Consider the following 18804-nt stretch of genomic DNA (forward strand, 5'->3'; position numbering starts at 1 on the left):
ATAATCTGAATATGACGTAGGTACTAAAATTGAGTAGAGATCTATGAAATCACGGGTAAAAACCACCCCGATGTCGTAATAGACGACTACACGAGAGATATACGAATGTCAGGCGTCCCCAACCCGTCTGGCCAGCGCAGGAATTGTAGGCTAAATCCTCCATTAATTTGCCTCTCATATAATTAACTTTAAAAAAAAACCGACTTCAAATGCGTGAACACAAAATAATACTAAAAATTAAAAAAAAGTTCTACCCTTGGGGGTGAAATATTTTCTTCAAATTCGCATGAAACCACCCTTTTGATAATACCTATTCAACAAAAAAATAATCGTTCAAAATGATTTATAAATCGGCGGAGATATTGCGTATAAAAAAGTTCATCCCCAATTTTCCACCCTTCGGGGTTGTTTTTTCTATTATTAAATTTAAATGGGACCATCTTGAGGTATTACCTATACGCCGAAAAAAGATTTGTTCAAATCGGTTCATAATTGGCGGAGTTATCGCGTAACAAACATATAAAAATAAAAAAAACATACGGGTCGAATTGAGAACCTCCTCCTTTTTTGAAGTCGGTTGAAAATGGAGAGTGGTCTTCCTATAGTAAAGACTAATGACCCGATAATGATGATTGAATCATATGAAGTAGCAATCATCTTTACTAGCTTACATGGTTTCTTCCTTTTATTCCTACCAAATCTTCCCAATTTCAAACTATAAACTACTTAGGTCGTAGCGAACAATACTAATCCGTTTTCTCACTAATAAGCGGTGACACGTCCAGAACAACGTGATCGGTCACACACGAACGCTTGTGCAAACTACACACGAGTACCTACAAGTCTACACGTGGAAAGTTTAGCTATTTCTAACTTAATTTGCACTGATTACAACTTAGTACAGGCTAGGTAGGTAGGTATACATAGACAACTAGAAATTTCCATTATTTGTGTTCATTGATTCATGTTTAAAACTCTAAATTTTAAATTTATCAATATTTGTCTACCTTCATAGTTTGGAAGTACTCTAGCTATTTATAATTGTTAATTACTTTCTATGTCCATATTTCACTATTTCACACCAAATACTGCAGTAAACACCAAGGAAACGCGATCGGTCACTGATATTCTACACCGGCGCGATGGCACGTGAGAACTTAACCAACTTTAATTAATTATAACTTAGGACTTTTCTTTCTCGTTCGTCTTGCACCTATTCAGTAATACGAAGCTGTGTTTAGCTGTAATTCGATTTTATAACCGCTGTATCTATTTGCCTTCTTTTCTCGTAATAATTCGTTCTAAGTACCTACATATGTAAGAGCAGAGAGAGGGAACAATGACTTTTGATTAAATTCACACGAAGATATTCATGTACTAAAAGCCATTATTTTAGCTATTTTCATAGTATAATGTCATACGGCATATTGTTGTGGGGCTCAGCTGCGGACATTGAAACTGTGTTCGTTCTGCAGAAGAGAGCAGTGCGGGCCATTTATAACCTTGGACCCCGATTTTCCTTGAGAGAATTCTTTAAGGAGATTAATATACTGACAGTAGCTTCACAGTTCATTTATGAAAACCTTTTATATGTTCGCAAAAATATAGAGCAATTTACTAGAAAGAGTGATTTACACAAGTTCAATACAAGAAACAAAAATAAACTTGCCGTTCCAAATTTCAGACTGCACAAGATTGGTAATTCATTTATGGGGAAATGTATTAAACTTTTCAATAAATTACCACAAACTGTTGTAGAATTGCCCATTCATAAATTTAAAGCACATATCAAAAGCACCTTAATGAAAAAGGGCTACTATAAAGTTGATGATTATATAAAGGATAAAAATGTTTGGAATGTTTAACTACCTAGCTCGCATTAATACTTATGACTATAATTTGTATATTTTAAAGACTGTAAAACCTTGAAAAGGAGGCTGACAATAGTGACTGAGTTTCTTGCGCTGCTTCTTCTCAGCACTGGCCCATTTATTGTCCCGAAGCAGTGGTAGGGTTAATATTGGGACGTGTAAAAGCGCTTTTTTAAAGCCTATTTGCAAAAATAAATGAATTTTATGAATTTTAATTTATGAATTTTATTTTCATCCCAATCCCAACTAATATTATAAATGCGAAAGTAACTCTGTCTGTCTGTCTGTCTGTCTGTCTGTCTGTCTGTCTGTCTGTCTGTCTGTCTGTCTGTCTGTTACGCTTTCCCGCTTAAACCTCGCAACCGATTTTGATGAAATTTGGCATAGAGATAGTTTGAGTCACGGGAAAGAACATAGGATAGTTTTTATCCCGGTTTTTGAAACAGGGACGCGCGCGATAATGTTTTTCTGTGACAGACAAAATTCCACGCGGGCGAAGCCGCGGGCGGAAAGCTAGTCTATAATAAAAGCTTATTTGCAGAAGATAAATAACTTTTACAACTTTTTTATGACTTGCTCCAACGTAGAAAGCTCGCAAAACGTCCTTATAAGTAAATGGAGTTAAAAATAGATTTACTGAAAACGATTTTACCCGAAAGAAGCCTATTATACTGTGCCATAATCGTCAAATTGCGTATTATTACACGATTATTATGAAGTTATTGCATATAATAAACGTTATTATTAAGAGAGCATCTGTCATCTAGTGATGATACCATGAAGTGGTTAATAACTCATTTATTTGCACATTAAGGCTGGGTTGCACCGCACCATCTTACATTAACTTTGACAAACGTCAAAAATCTGTCTAACTCCATTGAAAAACCCACCGGTTATCGTTATAGTTACGGTCAAAGTTAGATGGTGCAACTCAGCCTAAGATTACTGATGGATTTACTGTTTTTAGAATATCTTAGGTTTAGTTATACAACTATGTAAACTTTTATTGCTGTTATTTTCCCATGTACCTACCTTTTGAAAGGAATTTGCAGTGACCACCACATGCGTAATCATTATCTATGATTATAAGCTTAAAAAATTATAGTTTTGCGGTTTCAACTCTATATCTGCCAATTACACTGCATATTTGAACCTGTTTACTATTTGATCTGAGGAGTCGAAGTATATAAATAATGGGATTGAAATGTCTGTCAGCGCTCATCGCTCTTATAATGTAACGAGCGGTCGAAAGGTTAAATTTTATATAGCTGTCACGATTATCAATATTAGTGCATTATTTGACTGGTTGTATTTTAACCCATTATAAAGTGTACAAGAGTTTCCAGAACTGCACAGATGTTTGTAGACAATCTTACTCAATTAAAGAGATTTGATACTTAATTATTATGAAGACAATTTTTCCTTTTGTATTATTAACTGTACTATACCTACCGGTCACTGAATTTCTTCTGCCACATCTTCTCAGCGCCAGTCGATATGTCATACCGAAGTAGTGCCTTTATCGGTAACTGAGTATTTTCCGCCACTTCTTGTGACATACCAGCCGACATGTCCCGAACTGTTGGTAAAGGATAATCTATTATATAAAAGAAAGTCGTGTTAGTTACTCCACTTATAACTCAAGAACGGCTGAACCGATTTAGCTGAAAATTGTCAGGGAGATAGTTTAGAGCCAGGAGAAGGACATAGGATACTTTTTATCCCGTTATTTATTGCCATTAAGGCGGAACAAAGTTCGCCGGGTCAGCTAGTAATTTATATTTATCGAGTATAAGTGCCCGGAAAAGGGCCTAAAATACTAATAAAGTTTTGATTTGCTTTGACCTTTGCACTTACTTAGAGACCACCATCCTCGTGGACCGGGCACAATGCCCTAACTAGTTCAAACTAAGCACAGAGCACGTTACATGTGTTATAGAGAAAACGCACCGCTAGGGGCTCACGGTTATTGCACTGAAACTTGCGTTCGACCTATTTCCTTAATAAGTAAATTAGTTTCCAAGCTTTTAGACTTAATCTTAGCAATATACGGCGTGGTAAAGACAAAGTGTTTTGCTCTGATCTAGATCTTCGATAAAATTTCTTTAAGAGTCAAAATGCAAAAACAATAATGGAGGTACTTACTTTTATTATGTATGATTATTATGGTTTTGATAGAAAATAGTATCTATAACCACTGTGTACCACAGTACTTAATTTCCCCAGATATAAAATAACACAATATTTTAAACCCTTTAGTTGACTGTCAGATGATTTGTTAGATGGCCAGCAAATACATTTACAAGATACCTAGTAAGAAAATACTTGTTGTTGACAGCTAGTTAAAAAATGTTGCATACGAGACATCAGACAAACATTTCGTTGCAATAAAATCATTAATTTTACAAGTTACTATAAATATTTTGCAGCAAAAACATATACTTAATCTGATTTACTGTTACTTGCACCAAAACGAAAAGTTTTAATTTAGGCTGAGTTACACCACCTTATTTTAATCGTAACAATATCAGTAACCGGTGCTTTTTGTATGGAGTTTGACAGATTTTTGACGTTTGTCATAGTTAAATTAAGATGGTGCAACTCAGCCTTAATCTATTTAAATAATAATACAATACAATATAAAAGAGTAAGTACATAACATTGACGAACGATACTTAAAATAAAGTAGGTACATGTTCAATACCAATTTAATAAATCTATCATAAAAGTATGGTACAGTAAAGTTTACGTAAGGCGACAAAGCTTCCGTGGGTGCAAGCAGATAAGCTCGAGTTTAAAGTTTAGGTTAGCTTTCTGCTAGAAGGATTAGACCACAATTTTACACAAACAATATTTATAATACTAACAGGACGTGCATTTAATCTTCCAGCAGGGCATTTTGAGCAAAAAACATAATTCTTTCCTGAAATGCTTTTTTCAGCATGCGTGTTGATCTGGATACTACCTACCTCTGAATAATACATTTTCTGTAAAGTTATATCATGAAGTAAAACATAAAAAATACCCCTAATTTTCTTACTAGGTGGGTAAGTACCTACTAAAATACTAAAACATTAATTATATTCAACCTCGGCCCTCACTGACGATGCCTTGAATAAGTACGCCAAGACAAATAAGTGGGTATGCTCAATAACATTAACTCAAATATTCCTGTCATACTCTTGTAATTGAGTTATAATATCGGGGATAATCTCCGGAATACATTACCGTATTATACAGACAACTTAGCTATCAAATATCGACATAATATATGACTTCATTAACGAAGTACAAATCTTAACATATGTATGTATGTTTTAAGAGTGTGTAGTACACTACTCTCATTGTTAAAAAGCATTTTTTGTATTTATTTGGACTAGTGGCAAGTTATTGTGTTATCTGAACTGATTCTTAAAATGGATATAAAATTGGCACACCAAGAAACCTTAGTGAAAAGAAGCCACGCTTAACCAAACAATACTCTATTTTGGGACATAAAAAGAAAATTAATTTTAGAGACCAAACATAATAAAATATTGCGAGTGCTCGAGCGCTCAGTTGATTTTATATCTTTTTCAGATAGCTTCTATAGAGCTAGGTAGTCTGTGAATATATCCGAGACTTCAGAGATAATAGTTCAATTTGCATTTGATTCTCGAGAACGGTGCCTCGCCAAAGGATTCATAACTTTACATTCAATAAAGACGATTTATTGCATTTTTTTCATTCGGTAATCTTTGCGAATACATTTTTTTTCTGATAAACAGATTAATCTAAAAGACGCTATGAATTTATATAACAAACAAATGAACTTGGTGAAAATTCAGATGATTAATGATCATTATGAATTGGTAGGTAGATACATAATATTTTCCTGAAATACAAAAGTTAGCCAATAAGCAAGGGAACTTTTTAATAATACTTCGTCTAATAACCCTCTTAGGCCTGCGTAATATTTCTGTGAAATTTTGCGTCGCGTTTTTCTCACATCGCGATCTATTTCAAATTCTAAGAATTCCTTTGTACTCTCAATTAACCTTTCACGATGAAGTTGAGGCTGGATCTGCTTTACTTATATTTTATTTAAAAGGTGAAGGGAAAGGATTCAATTTTCCTACTAAGTTAAATCGCAATAAATCCTAAATTCAAAACGGGGAAAATAATTACTTTAGAAGGATTTTTTGCATCACGTTTTATGTGTACAGTGATTTAGTAGGTGTATTATTTATTTATTTAGCAGTATTTGAAGTTAATTAACTAAGCCCTTTTTGATTTCATCGAAATTATTTTGCAAATCTAAAAATCCTTTTCAATTACCAGACAATTTGTAGTTAGGTATAAAAATATAGAGTCTGAAAACATCTGTATCAAATCTCTACATCTCACTTCACCTACGATTGAGGAATTCACTACAAACATTAGTCATAAGTCTAGCATTTAGACTAGTAAAGCCGCGAAGGAATTTGTCAAATCTCTATGAACTGTATATTCGATAGGAGCATCCGGAATTCCAGGCTGAAGTCGGTCTAGGCGTGGATTCTGCATCCGAACGCACAAGGTGAGGCAACCGAGAAAGGGCACACCAGCCCGATATAAAACGGGCCACATCCTCACCGGGTGTATTGTGCCAACCGCCGAGAGACGAGCACCATCATTAGTAAACCAATTAACGGACACATAATGCTCACTCTGGTAAGTGTTGAGGGCGATTGTCGAATGTTTTCGAGGTCCGGTGACCGTGCGTCCTTTGTTTTTATGTCCCGGTTTGATTTCGGATGCGCGATATTATTTTTTATAATAACTAAATAGGTACTTGTTTAATAAAAAGACTTGGATAATATACAAATTTAGCCTCTAAGTGATTCAAATATTCTACAGATTTTCTTCACGAATAGGCTACTATTTATACCTAACTAATATTTTATTATTTCTCCGACTGTCAATTGCCTTGTGCAAAACTGATCGCGTTTCAATATTGTGTGTAACAGACTTAATCAATATCCCTCAAAACTATTCACATAGATCTAATTATAGAGCTTAGTAATTAATTATTAATGCATGATCAGTGTAATTAAATCAAGAGCTAATCAGATGTTAAATCAATATAGAAATGACCGATGGATATTAATTAATTTCGGCAATTTCAATGCAGATATCAGTTACATTGATGGTTGTGGCGATCGGATCTTGCGGGCGTTTGGAGCCGCAATATCTGCCGCCTAGACCAGGCGGCGGCGGCGGCGGTTTCGGCGGCGGAGCGGGAGGCGGCAGCGGCGGCGGATTCGGCGGCGGAGCGGGAAGCGGAGGAAGCGGTGGCGGCTTTGGAGCGGGTAGCGGAGCTGGATTCGGCGCGGGCGGCGGATCAGGCGGCTCCTTCGGGGGTTCCGGAGGCGGCAGCGGCTCACAAATCCCAATCACGAAGTTCGAAAACGTGAACAATGGCGACGGCACATACAGCTTCAAGTAAGGCATGACTTCACCCTTTGTGTGCATTGCACTCCAATTATCGTCAATGACATTTAAATTCGATATTCTATTCAAAGATGCGACATTTTGTTATCATTTGGCAAAACGAAATGGTCACGATTAGGATGTTTGAACAATAAAGTGATACCTACTTAAGTCGCAAACTGCATCAACGCCACCATTAAATGTTAAGTTTAAAGCAAGTCGTTAAACGGCACAACTAATGCTCTACATAATTATTTGTATTTTGCACCAACTTAATCTATTAAAACATTGAAAAATTAAGAACCCCTAGCTTCCTGGGAGCACATCACCATTAGACAAAAAATTTGCTAGGCACATTTACCAACACTCTACTTACTTACTTATTACGACTAGACAACTAAATTATTATAATTATTTTTCAGCTACGAAACAGGCAACGGCATCTCCGCCCACGAGAGCGGGGCGCCGCGTGCGCAGGGTCCCGAGGGTCCCGCCGTGACTGCCGAGGGCGGGTTCTCCTACAAGTCCCCTGATGGCCAGTCTATCTCCCTGACCTATACTGCTGACGAGAACGGTTTCCACCCAGTGGGACCCCATCTGCCTACTCCACCACCCATCCCTGAGGAGATTCTCCGCTCCATTGAGTTCAACAAGCAGAACCCATCTTCGTAAGTATTTGCTGAGTTTTATTCAATTATTACCTCCTACAAGCCCCCTGACGGCCAGTTCATTTCCCTGACCTACACTGCTGACGAAAACCGCTTCCATCCAGTGGGACCTTACCTGTGACCTCATCATGTGTCTCATTATCTCATAAGACACATGATAAAATAGGAACTGAACAAACAAAATCTAAAAGCCAATTTTTCTTTGTTTACCATTTAGAACTGGAGTAACTATTCGTGCATTAAAAAAAATGCCAAATACGTATAATGTTAAATAAAAGATTTAGGTAAACAATTTATTTTAATTTCCAGTGATGGAGCTTACAACCCCGGCGCTAACGGAGGTTCTGGAGGATCAGGAGGCTCCGGCTCCGGCGGTGGTGGCGCCAACGGCTACCACTACTGATCTCATCGATCTTAATAAGAAATCGCAACTAAAACAAAACTTTATGATCACTAGAGGACGGTTGCTATTGGTGTAGCAAGAGACGCCGATGTTGTGAAGACTAAACGTCAGAAACTTATCGGCAGATTTGATAGTGTATTTTAGAGCTAATCTAATACAAAGCATCAAAATGATGAAGAGCTTTTCTTTTCTCTTAATTACTGTAAAGCTATTACTATAAACGTTTTGTAGATGAAGGATTTAGTGGCTGTCCTCTATTTTTTACCCGACTGCGCAAGAAGGAGGGTTATGTTTTTTTAGAGATTTGTTTTTGTAAAAGACAAAGTTAACAGCAGGTCTGGACTTTGAATGGATTGTAGATTTAAGGTATTCTATGTTTTGTAAGATGTGTGTTAGAAATAATAAGTATAGTTTAATTTTATGCAAGTGACTGTGCTACTTTATATGTTACGTTTTCATTAGCGCCTTGTAAAGGTGAAGTAGGTACTTTTGTCTGTTCTATACATTTCATATATTTATAAAATTTTAATACACTACATTAATTACGATTAGTATAATTGTGGATCTTCAAATTTTACCATTTCTAATTGTGAGGCTATATCATCTATCACTTAACTTAGTACAAAACCATTATTTACTTACTACGTGTCTAGATTGTATGCTTATTAAGGTACACAAAGTTTATTTCATTAGTTAAGCTTTACTTGTAAATGTATATTTTCAGTTTTATTTTAGTTGCGATTTTTATAACTTTATGAAACTATGGCATACCCATGACGGCGACGGACATACCCATGGAATTTTGGACTGTGATATCACGAAGTACGGAGCACTGTTAATGTATAACTTATTCATAATTATATTCTTAACTATGTACATAAGCATAGTATGTGAATAAATGAGACTATTATCTTAAATCCTTGTTCATTTCTTTATTTTAAAACATTCCGTTAATTGTAAACGCATTGTAGATTGTAGCAAGTAACTGATAGAATAAAAACTATACCAAACTATAGGTATATGATATGAAGATTAGTGAAAATAGCACTAATTACGCCAAATATTTAGAAGAGACATTTTAAAGCACAGATTAGCACTTTACATACAATACTTGCAAAAAAATTATATTCATCATATTAAATTTTATTATTGAGAGTCTATCAAATATAGGAATAGGACGCTGTGCCTTTAACCTTTAACTAACTTGATACCTTCAAAGCAGGAGTAGAATTTATTTCCTGAAATGTTCACAATGTTTGCTCTTAACAAAACTTTATTACATAAGTAAAGCAATACGAGCTCAAGTACAGCTTAATAATACTAAGAAGTACAAAGGGTTTTAGAAGGCGTTCTACAGTCATCCTGCTCTATAATAGCTACGTTAGGAGTAAGCTTGAATACTGCAGCACGGTTTGGTGTCCAGGATATAATGTGCATATCAATAGGATTGAAAGAATTCAAAAGAAACTGATCCGCAGTCTGTCTTATCGTTTCAGGATGCCGAGAACAATTAAGGCCTACCCAGATAAAGCAAAGTATTTTGGTTTGGATCCGCTTTCTGTGAGACGTGTATATATGGATATGACCTACCTCCATAAATTGGTGAACAACCACATTGATAGTCCTGTCTTGCTGGGTCAGCTTGCCTATAACGTGCCCTTGAGAATACCACGTTACCCTTGTGGATTGTTCAGAAATAGATTTTGTAGGACGAGGATGGGTCGCAATTCACCAATTGTTCGTGTATCTCGTTTGTACAATGATCTCAGCAAGAAGTTGCCAGNTTAAAATCCAATTCAAACTAAAGAATAGTGTAAAGTCGACCAATGACAATTGTAGATAGAAATAGATCCTTTCATACTAAAGACCTTAGTCTTCTCTTGGCGGAACATTGACGACACACAAATTACTCACATAAAATACGCACGCATGTTAGGCGTCACACCACTTTCTCTAATTTTACGACCCATAAAATTGGAGGGACATAATATTCATCTGGCGTAGCACAATAAGTGCCCCAACATAAGAAAATTAATCTGCGTTATGCTGACGATTTTATAAACCACAAAATTACCCAACACGCGAAAATACAAAACCTCTCATAATGGTAATGCTCGTGCATGTTGTTTGTGTATTTTAAGAGGAAGTGTTTGCATAAACTCAAGTAGGTACGAATCACGATGTATGCGGGGAGGTCAAGGATGCAACAACACCATAAAAATACCGTTTAACTTTGCCAAGTCTAATTATTGTCCATCTTTTAAATACATCTGTCATTGTTGAGCGTAACAAACATGCATATTTATGAGCTAAATTGTGCCTCCATCCAATCAGAATTCATTAACATGTTACGGTACACGGACCAAAATAGTAAAAACGCAAATATCTATATATATGTCGGCGCGCGNATATTGTGTAAAGTTCACGGGTTGCTTACATTATAATATTATGCATGCTGTGGTTATCGTTTGTGTGGGAGCAGTTAGCTAGAGACCTTTGGCTAATTTTTTTTTTAAATTGTGTATAATACTGTGTCTCATGTTGATAGCCCAATAAAATAAATAAATAAATAAATAAATAAATAAATAAATAAAATAGTACAAAATAGTGATTCAGACAATATTATGACCAAATTGAAGATGAATTACTATGTCAAATTTTGATAAGATCTAATGATCAATACCTGCCTTGTTATGCATTAAAAAAAATCGGAGATCGTTTATTCAAATTATTTGATAAAGATAAAATTTCGTGATCCTAGTTGTTCTCAATTCAGGATAAATTGCCGAAATAAACTTGTTTGAATACCTACCCAAAACAAAAAAAAAAAGATAGCAGGAAGGCGCTGGGTGCAGAACTCTACTTTCCGGTCAATCTATACTTATAATAAATCTGTAGAGAGGTCAATTCTGTACATGAAATATATTTTCAAAATAACTATCAGGGGGGGATTAGTGATCGATACTGATGCCAAAAATGCAATCAGTAAAAAATTTTTCTGTCTGCCTGTCTGTCTTTCTGTCTGTCCGTCTGTATGTTCCTTATAGAAACAAAAACTACTCTACGGATTTTAACGAAACTTGGTACAATTATTCTTCATACTCATGGGCAGGTTATGTATAGTATACTTAGGAATTCCCACAGGAACAGGAATTAGCGGGAAAATCCTTTTGTATGAAAAATCTAAACCGCGTAAGATAGATGAAGGGGGAAAACGGGATCCACGCGTACGAAGTCGCGGGCGGCCGCTAGTCTGGAAATAATTGAGGAAGTTCAGCAGAGCACGACTTTTGGCTGAAATGATGATTGTGTAGACTCAAAATAATATAGATTTGCATACTTAGAACACTGGGCGATAGCACTAAGTCCTCAGGTTGAGTCACGATGCAATAAAGCCTAATTATGCAGCTTATAAAAACAGGCGTCACGATAACCACGAGCTCTTTGAAACGGTATCAGTAATAGTTTACAGAATTAACTGGATCTATCCGAAAATTATTGGTACCGTTGGATAGAGCTCGTAAAGCACTTTCAGGATCAGTAACCAGTTTTTGGATATCTTGTATAGTTTAGAAATAATCAAGTGAGATCACTTATCGTTTCCACCCTGTATAGAGTAGTTCACATAACTCTGAAGTTTGATTTTTAGTAACATTGCAATCAATCAAAATATGTATAGTAAGTTAAGGCTGGATTGCACCACCTTACTTTAACTTTAACCAACGTCAAAAATCTGTCAAACTTTATACAAAAAGCACCAGTTGTCGTTATACTTATCGTTAAAGTTTTGTGGTATAACTCAGCCTAAGATCGAAAGCCTATTATCATTTTATTTTTTCGAAAAGTATGTTTTATTGCTTTTAAAATGATGTCTTCAGCATGTTTGTCAATTGTATTTAGAAAAGTCAGAATCGAAGCTTTGATAAGCTCTCATTTAATATTACCAAACTGGAACATTATAAAGACCAGTAGATCTCTGTTATTGAAATCGGAATAAGTATATTATCTATTGTAAGAATACTGTTGTAATTCAATAATACCATTCATTACAGACAATTCCATAGGTTTACAGAAGTGGTTGCAGATTGAAATCATGCAACGAAGGTGAAATGAATATAAATTATGCTACTACATATTAGCCAACTTATAATTCAAAATATTTCACTATAATACAGTAACTAAGGTACCTATTAATAAATAAAACTTTATTAGAAAGTGTCTTCTTATCTAGAGCATAAGTAGGTTTTCAAGAAACTGTTTAATTACTTATTAAAATTTGTTGTAAAAGATTTTAATTCCCTCTTAAGTCTTAACCTAAACTGTATTAAAAATGGATAAAAATTACGAGTAGGTAGGTACGCTTCCCTGTGATGCTAAGTATAATATCTATGGCAATCCAAATCAAGGTGCGGTATAGGTCAAAGAGTAATCTATTTTTAGTTCTTTTCAAAAGTTCAACGCATAATGCGATTGTTTGGTTATGCCCGTGGCTTCATATGCGTAGATATCTTTGTCTCTACCTACATATTATGAGAGTGGGTAGAGCCCCAATTAACAAAGACGTGTCATTTATGATATCGCGCCCAATTGAGATGTCTACGAGTACCTGTATTAATAAATCGAAATAAAATTTACTCCATATCAAATAACTTGTAAGCGTGTATATTTTTGGACTTCATTGTTTCGTGAATGCTGGTTTTCTGTGTATATTCAATCCAAATCCAGATCCGTCCGTCAACATATCTGCGGTTTTCGATGTTTTGATATCTTTGTATTGTTTATAAGGCTGTTTAAGTGTGTAAACGCATTGAATATTGTGGATATTTAATCTAAAACTGAATCAAATTTGAAAGTTGAAATCCGGATTTGGACAAGGATTGAATATGGGAAACGGGCGTAAGTAGATATAGATTGCTTTGTCAAAACTTGAAGCCTAAATTTTTAACACCCGCATTGTGATATTTGCGGCTTATGCAACCTCATTGTTACTTTATGTGCCCTTGAAGATAAGTTCAAAAAGTCTGCCGAATTTAGCTCTCTGCTATAGGCAACAATCATCGACCCAGCGGGGGGTGTGGTGGAATGCTAGGATTCTCTGATGTCGAGCAAGGTGATCCGGGGCGATCACATCAATATAAAATGATGACAGAGGCTTGGAACATCATTCAGTCATCGACTTAGATCTGGATTACATCTTCGCTGCAAACAAAAAAAAATACTTCAAGATGTCTTCAGTAAAGGTATAGAAACATTTCTTTTCGTATCTATTCTTTGAATGTCTAGATAGTTGTTAAACTTGACAATATTGACCTACAGCTTAAGCCCTAACTACCTAGCCCACTTACGGCTGACACATCAAGTCAAGAAAAGTTCTCAGAAATAAAATTTTCGGACCTTTGGAGTGAGGGGCTTCACAAATTGTGTCTTTTAGCTTTGATATTCACTTCGGCAAGTGAGCATCAAGCTACTTCAAAACAATGTTTCCGAACTTTTGAACTACCCCTCTTGCTCGTAGCTAGATGCTGGCATGAGTGACGGTTCCAAGTAAAAGAGCGAACCTGAAAATTCGGAAACAGCACTAGCCCTAGCCATATAAATAAGCCTATTTTTATAACCTCTTAACTGACCAATTAATTCTTTCTTCCAGCTGATTGTCGCCCTAGCGATGGTAGCCTGCGCGGCGGCTGAGTACAACCACTACAACGGCTACAGCGGCTCCGGAGCGCACATACCCATTCTGCGATACGAGAATGTCAACAACGGGGATGGCACTTACAGATACAAGTAAGAATTATCATTTTAAATAACTTGAAAGTATAGGATTTCCTAAGGTGGGAATCGAACCCACGACCCTCCGATGCGACTCAGAGTTAATTTTAATAACTAGGAATTCTCACCATTTTTGCTTATCTAAGGCTGAGTTGCACCACCTAACTTTGACCGTAACTATAACGATAACCGATGCTTTTTGTATGATGTTTGACAGATTTTTAAGATGGTGTAACTCAGCCTAAGTACGTACATAAGGTCACTAAGTTCAAAAAATCGAATCCCGTAAAGTGTGAATCGAACCCACGACCCTCCGATGCGACTCGGAGCTTAATAATTTGAATAACTTAGAATCCTCATCATTTTTGCTTATCTAAGCATGGGACATAGTGTGTCATAGGATGCTTAATGCTTAATCTTTGTAAAATACACCTACAATTAAATGATACGTAACATTTATACTGTGCTCCTTGCACAATAATTGGAGTAAATCCAATTAATTGCCGATTTTTCTTTAATGACTTTAATATGTGTAGTTGCTATCAATATTGCAATAATAATATGCAATTACATATCTGGTACATGATCAACATCATTCATCTACACCGGCAATTGACGGCGACATTCATGTTTAATATCAGTCATGCCGATCGCTAATTAATCGACTATTTGTATCGAAATGGCGTTAATTCAGCGCTGACAAACGATCGGAATCGCAATCACTACACACGCAGGCTATTCTGCTAATCCTCACTAATTACCATTCCGTTTCATGGTTACAGAGCAACTACACTCAGCGGCACGGAATTTGGCCCAAGCCTAAACAACCAGATATGAGGCCAAATAGGTGTTGTATACCTTAATTTCGTGTGACATGTTAACAGAACATTGGTTTTTGTTAATTTAAGAGGCTAATCATCATCATCATCATCATCATCATTTCAGCCACAGGACGTCCACTGCTGAACATAGGCCTCCCCCAATGCTTTCCATGTTGATCGATTGATATTTAAGAGGCTAAATTTATAAAAAAAATGCGTCTGTTTAACTTTTTTGACTCTAGAACCGCATTTCGTTATTGGAACGTAAAGAGTACGGCTAAGTTTAAATTCAAGTACTCCAGCTCAAGTTGCTCAAATAGTGTTGCTTAGAAGTCAAGGGCGTATGCAGCGGGAGATGGCTGAAACTTTCAATTTATGGCGTACAAACTTAAGATACACGTTAAAAAGGCATGACCAGACCGCCTTTTACACAAGAAGACGGAGAAGTGGGGAATTAAGGTGTAAATCAGCGCGCGATGATCCGATTATCGTGCTTGCAATATCAAGAAATCTGGTCCTCACTACGTTTGAGATACGCCAGCGTTTACAAACAGCAAGCCCAGTGAATGTCAGGGAGCACACAATAAGAAGAAGGATGGAGGATCATAACCTGCATACTCGAAGACCAGCTCAAGGACCAGAACTTCTCAGATACCTTCGCGAAGTGCGACTTACGTTTTCTAGAGAACATGCAAATTGGACGTTAGACTAATGGAGTAAACTCTTTATGAAAACTGTCTGTTTGGGTAGTAACTCTTCTCCGCACCTTCTCTATACACTTCCACGGACGTCTGGAGCTCTTAAGGTGACTCTGCAATCATCGATCCATAGAACTTTACTCCATTAGCCTTGCGTCCAATTTGCATGTTCTCTAGAAAACGTAAGTCGCACTTCTCGAAGGTATCTGAGAAGTTCTGGTCCTCGAACTGGTCTTCGAGTATACAGGTTATGATCATCCATCCTTCTTCTTATTGTGTGCTCACTGACATTCACTGGGCTTGCTGTTTGTAAACGCTGGCGTATCTCAAACGTAGTGAGAACCCGATTTTTTGATATTGCAAGCACGACAATCGGGTCATCGCGCGCTGATTTACACCTTAATTCCCCACTTCTTGATCTTCTTGTGTAAAAAGCGGTCTGGTCATGCCTTTTTAACGTGTATTTTAAGTTTGTACGCCATAAATTGAAAGTTTCAGCCATCTCCCGCTGCATACGCTCTTGACATGTAAGCAACACTATTTGAGCAACTTGAGCTGGAGTAATGGGCATTATTCTCAAATTATGGAAACGAGAATAACCCTAAGATTAATTTAAAAACAAAAAACAAGACACCAAACCCTTACAACATTTAATATCGAATTTAAACTTACCCGTACTCTTTACGCTCCAACAACGAAATGCGTTTCTAAAGTCAAAAAAGTTAAACAGACGCATTTTTTTTATTAATCTAGCCTCTTAAATTAACAAAAAAAAATGTTCTGTTAACATGTCACACGAAATTAAGGTATACAACACCTATTTGGCCCCATATCTGGTTGTTTAGGCTTGGGCCAAATTCCGTGCCGCTGAGTGTATTTGTTAATTAAAAGTAGAATGCAGTTACTAATACACATCATTTCATATTATCCCAAGATGTAACGAAACGATAAATATTAATTTATTAAAAAAGAAAACAATAACTTAATTTCATAGATAAGAAAGAAAAACACTAACAGGTACCTATATCAAACTGGAATAAAAACAGACAGAAACTCAAGAAGAACAAGAAATATTAATAGAGCTTGAGAAAGCACTAAAGCAGTGTTCAATGTTCACAGTTACATGAAACAGTACTGAATCTGTTCCAAGCTCCTTAGTTCCACCTTTGCCTTTGGTAACCGCACAGGGGCTGCACAAACGAGCGCGTTCATTATCAATAAGTCACGTCTGTGTATTACAGTGCTTAGTCCTTCCCTCCTTTGTTCCTAGTATTCTGTAATGGAATAGTTAATTCCAGGGATTGTTCGGTTATTCGTACCTACAAAGGTCATGTTTGATTTTCATTTGTTTTTAATGGAAAAGCCCGCTTTCAATTGTTTAATAACTGGCCAATTATTTTTTTTTTCAACTACGAATCAGTCATTAGACTATCCCGCCCGCATTTGTTTGAAAGTAGACCAGTAATTTGACATTTCTTTTTTTTTCAGCTACGAAACAGGCAACGGAATCGCAGCGCATGAGAGCGGGGCCCCTCGCGCCTCTGGCCCTGAAGGTCTCGCCGTGACAGCTGAAGGCGGATTCTCCTACCGCGCCCCTGATGGTCAGCAGATCTCCCTGACCTACACTGCTGATGAAAATGGATTCCACCCTACCGGCTCCCACATCCCCACTCCTCCCCCAATCCCAGAGGCTATCCTCCGCTCCCTGCAACAGAACAGGCAGTATCCTTCTTCGTAAGTATTTTTTACATTTTGTAAAATAGATATAACCGAACAATTTCAATATAATTAAATTCAAGAATCAGTTAACATGTGAGAAAATATTACATATTGTGGGGAAACTTCAACTTCAGTAAATGATTTCTTAAGACAGCATTTCAAGCTTTCGATAGTTGACGATAAGAAATATAAGAGTATAAGTACCTAAATATAGCGTCTTATTTCCTTTGATAAATATGAAATCTGCATTCCCCACTGAAACTTGAAAGAAATCACTAGCTTTTCATAACTTTATGAGATTTGCTTTACTGAGCATAAAGCTGAGTTATGAAATACTTTTATAGCTCGCTGAATCTAAAAGTTCCCGTCAGAGAAATTGAGTTCTTGTTTTGTGTCATTCAATTTATGATATCTACTTATATTTTATTTTTCTTTCTAGTAACGACGGATACTACAACAGTGGCAGATACAACCATGGTGGTTATTATTAAGTAGTACTTCTTTCATAAAGAGGTGTATACAGATATTTTGTAATGGCAGCCGGCGAGTTTCAAAGGACTGAAGATTTAATGTAATATATTTATATTGTACTATTTATAAAGCTTTAAATAAATGAACGATGATTTAAAAACTTTTCTTTTCTTATATTCCACGTTGTGGAAATTTTATCATTATAAACAACACTTTAAAACCATATAAATAAACTATGCCAAATATGTAGTTAAAGGACCAACATCTTAATAAAAACTATTATATTTGAACCAAGTTATTGATGTGATAGTGTTATACAGTTTGTACAAATGACTGGCTGGCTATATTGCCTTAAAAAAGTAAAACAGAATCCCGCCATTTTTCAATTGTCTTTCTGTCATAAATATAATATATTTATGACAGATAAAACAAGGAACATAAACATGTTTTTTTTTCACTACATATTATGTAGTGAAAAAAAAACATGTCTTATGTTCCTTGTTTTAAATAAGTAGGTACGTCACACACACAGTGACATAACACAATACATGACAAAGTTAGCACAAACAAAGTTAGTAAAGCACTTTCAATCTGGTAGAAGTCAAAGATACAGGTCATTGTGAATTTGTGATAATAGTGAAGCCATTCCTGAAAAAAATATAGAGCAAGAGCGGCAAAACAAGCCTAATTGGTATCGGTAAGTAGGTATGAGTTTTTATACAATGTTTATGTGCTTTAAATTACGTAGGAACTTTTTCTCAATTAGTGTAAAATAGGTTTACCTACATATTTATCACATTAAATGGTCTGTATCTTGTCATTTTCAAATACCTACGAACTTATTCTTATAATAGTACCTAATTAGTTTTAACAACCAAAAAACTACGTACAGTGCCCATAATTTATTAAGTTTTTAGTTTTAGTTAAGTTCGG

General features: G+C 36.0%; 2 protein-coding genes across 2 annotated transcripts; both read left to right on the forward strand.

Annotated features, from left to right (window-relative positions):
* The first annotated feature begins 6197 nt into the window (after positions 1-6197).
* CPR9 (cuticular protein RR-1 motif 9) lies at positions 6198-9290 on the forward strand. Its single transcript, XM_028304199.1, has 4 exons — positions 6198-6563; positions 7024-7334; positions 7745-7990; positions 8300-9290. The coding sequence occupies exons 1-4, from the start codon at positions 6552-6554 to the stop codon at positions 8391-8393; spliced, it is 663 nt and encodes a 220-aa protein (XP_028160000.1). The 5' UTR covers positions 6198-6551; the 3' UTR covers positions 8394-9290.
* A 4281-nt stretch (positions 9291-13571) lies between these two features.
* Positions 13572-18031, forward strand: CPR8 (cuticular protein RR-1 motif 8). Its single transcript, XM_028304259.1, has 4 exons — positions 13572-13633; positions 14041-14177; positions 17170-17415; positions 17840-18031. The coding sequence occupies exons 1-4, from the start codon at positions 13619-13621 to the stop codon at positions 17889-17891; spliced, it is 450 nt and encodes a 149-aa protein (XP_028160060.1). The 5' UTR covers positions 13572-13618; the 3' UTR covers positions 17892-18031.
* The last annotated feature ends 773 nt before the right edge of the window (positions 18032-18804 follow it).

Source organism: Ostrinia furnacalis, unplaced genomic scaffold (assembly GCF_004193835.3).
Source record: "Ostrinia furnacalis isolate ACB-3 unplaced genomic scaffold, ASM419383v2 OfSCF1409, whole genome shotgun sequence".
Lineage (NCBI taxonomy): Eukaryota > Metazoa > Arthropoda > Insecta > Lepidoptera > Crambidae > Ostrinia > Ostrinia furnacalis.

Coding starts and splice junctions, on each gene's coding strand:
- CPR9 (XM_028304199.1), top strand. Junction 7,335..7,744: donor GACGGCACATACAGCTTCAA/GTAAGGCATGAC, acceptor ATTATTTTTCAG/CTACGAAACAGGCAACGGCA. Junction 7,991..8,299: donor AACAAGCAGAACCCATCTTC/GTAAGTATTTGC, acceptor TTTAATTTCCAG/TGATGGAGCTTACAACCCCG.
- CPR8 (XM_028304259.1), top strand. Junction 14,178..17,169: donor GATGGCACTTACAGATACAA/GTAAGAATTATC, acceptor TTTTTTTTTCAG/CTACGAAACAGGCAACGGAA. Junction 17,416..17,839: donor AACAGGCAGTATCCTTCTTC/GTAAGTATTTTT, acceptor TTTTCTTTCTAG/TAACGACGGATACTACAACA.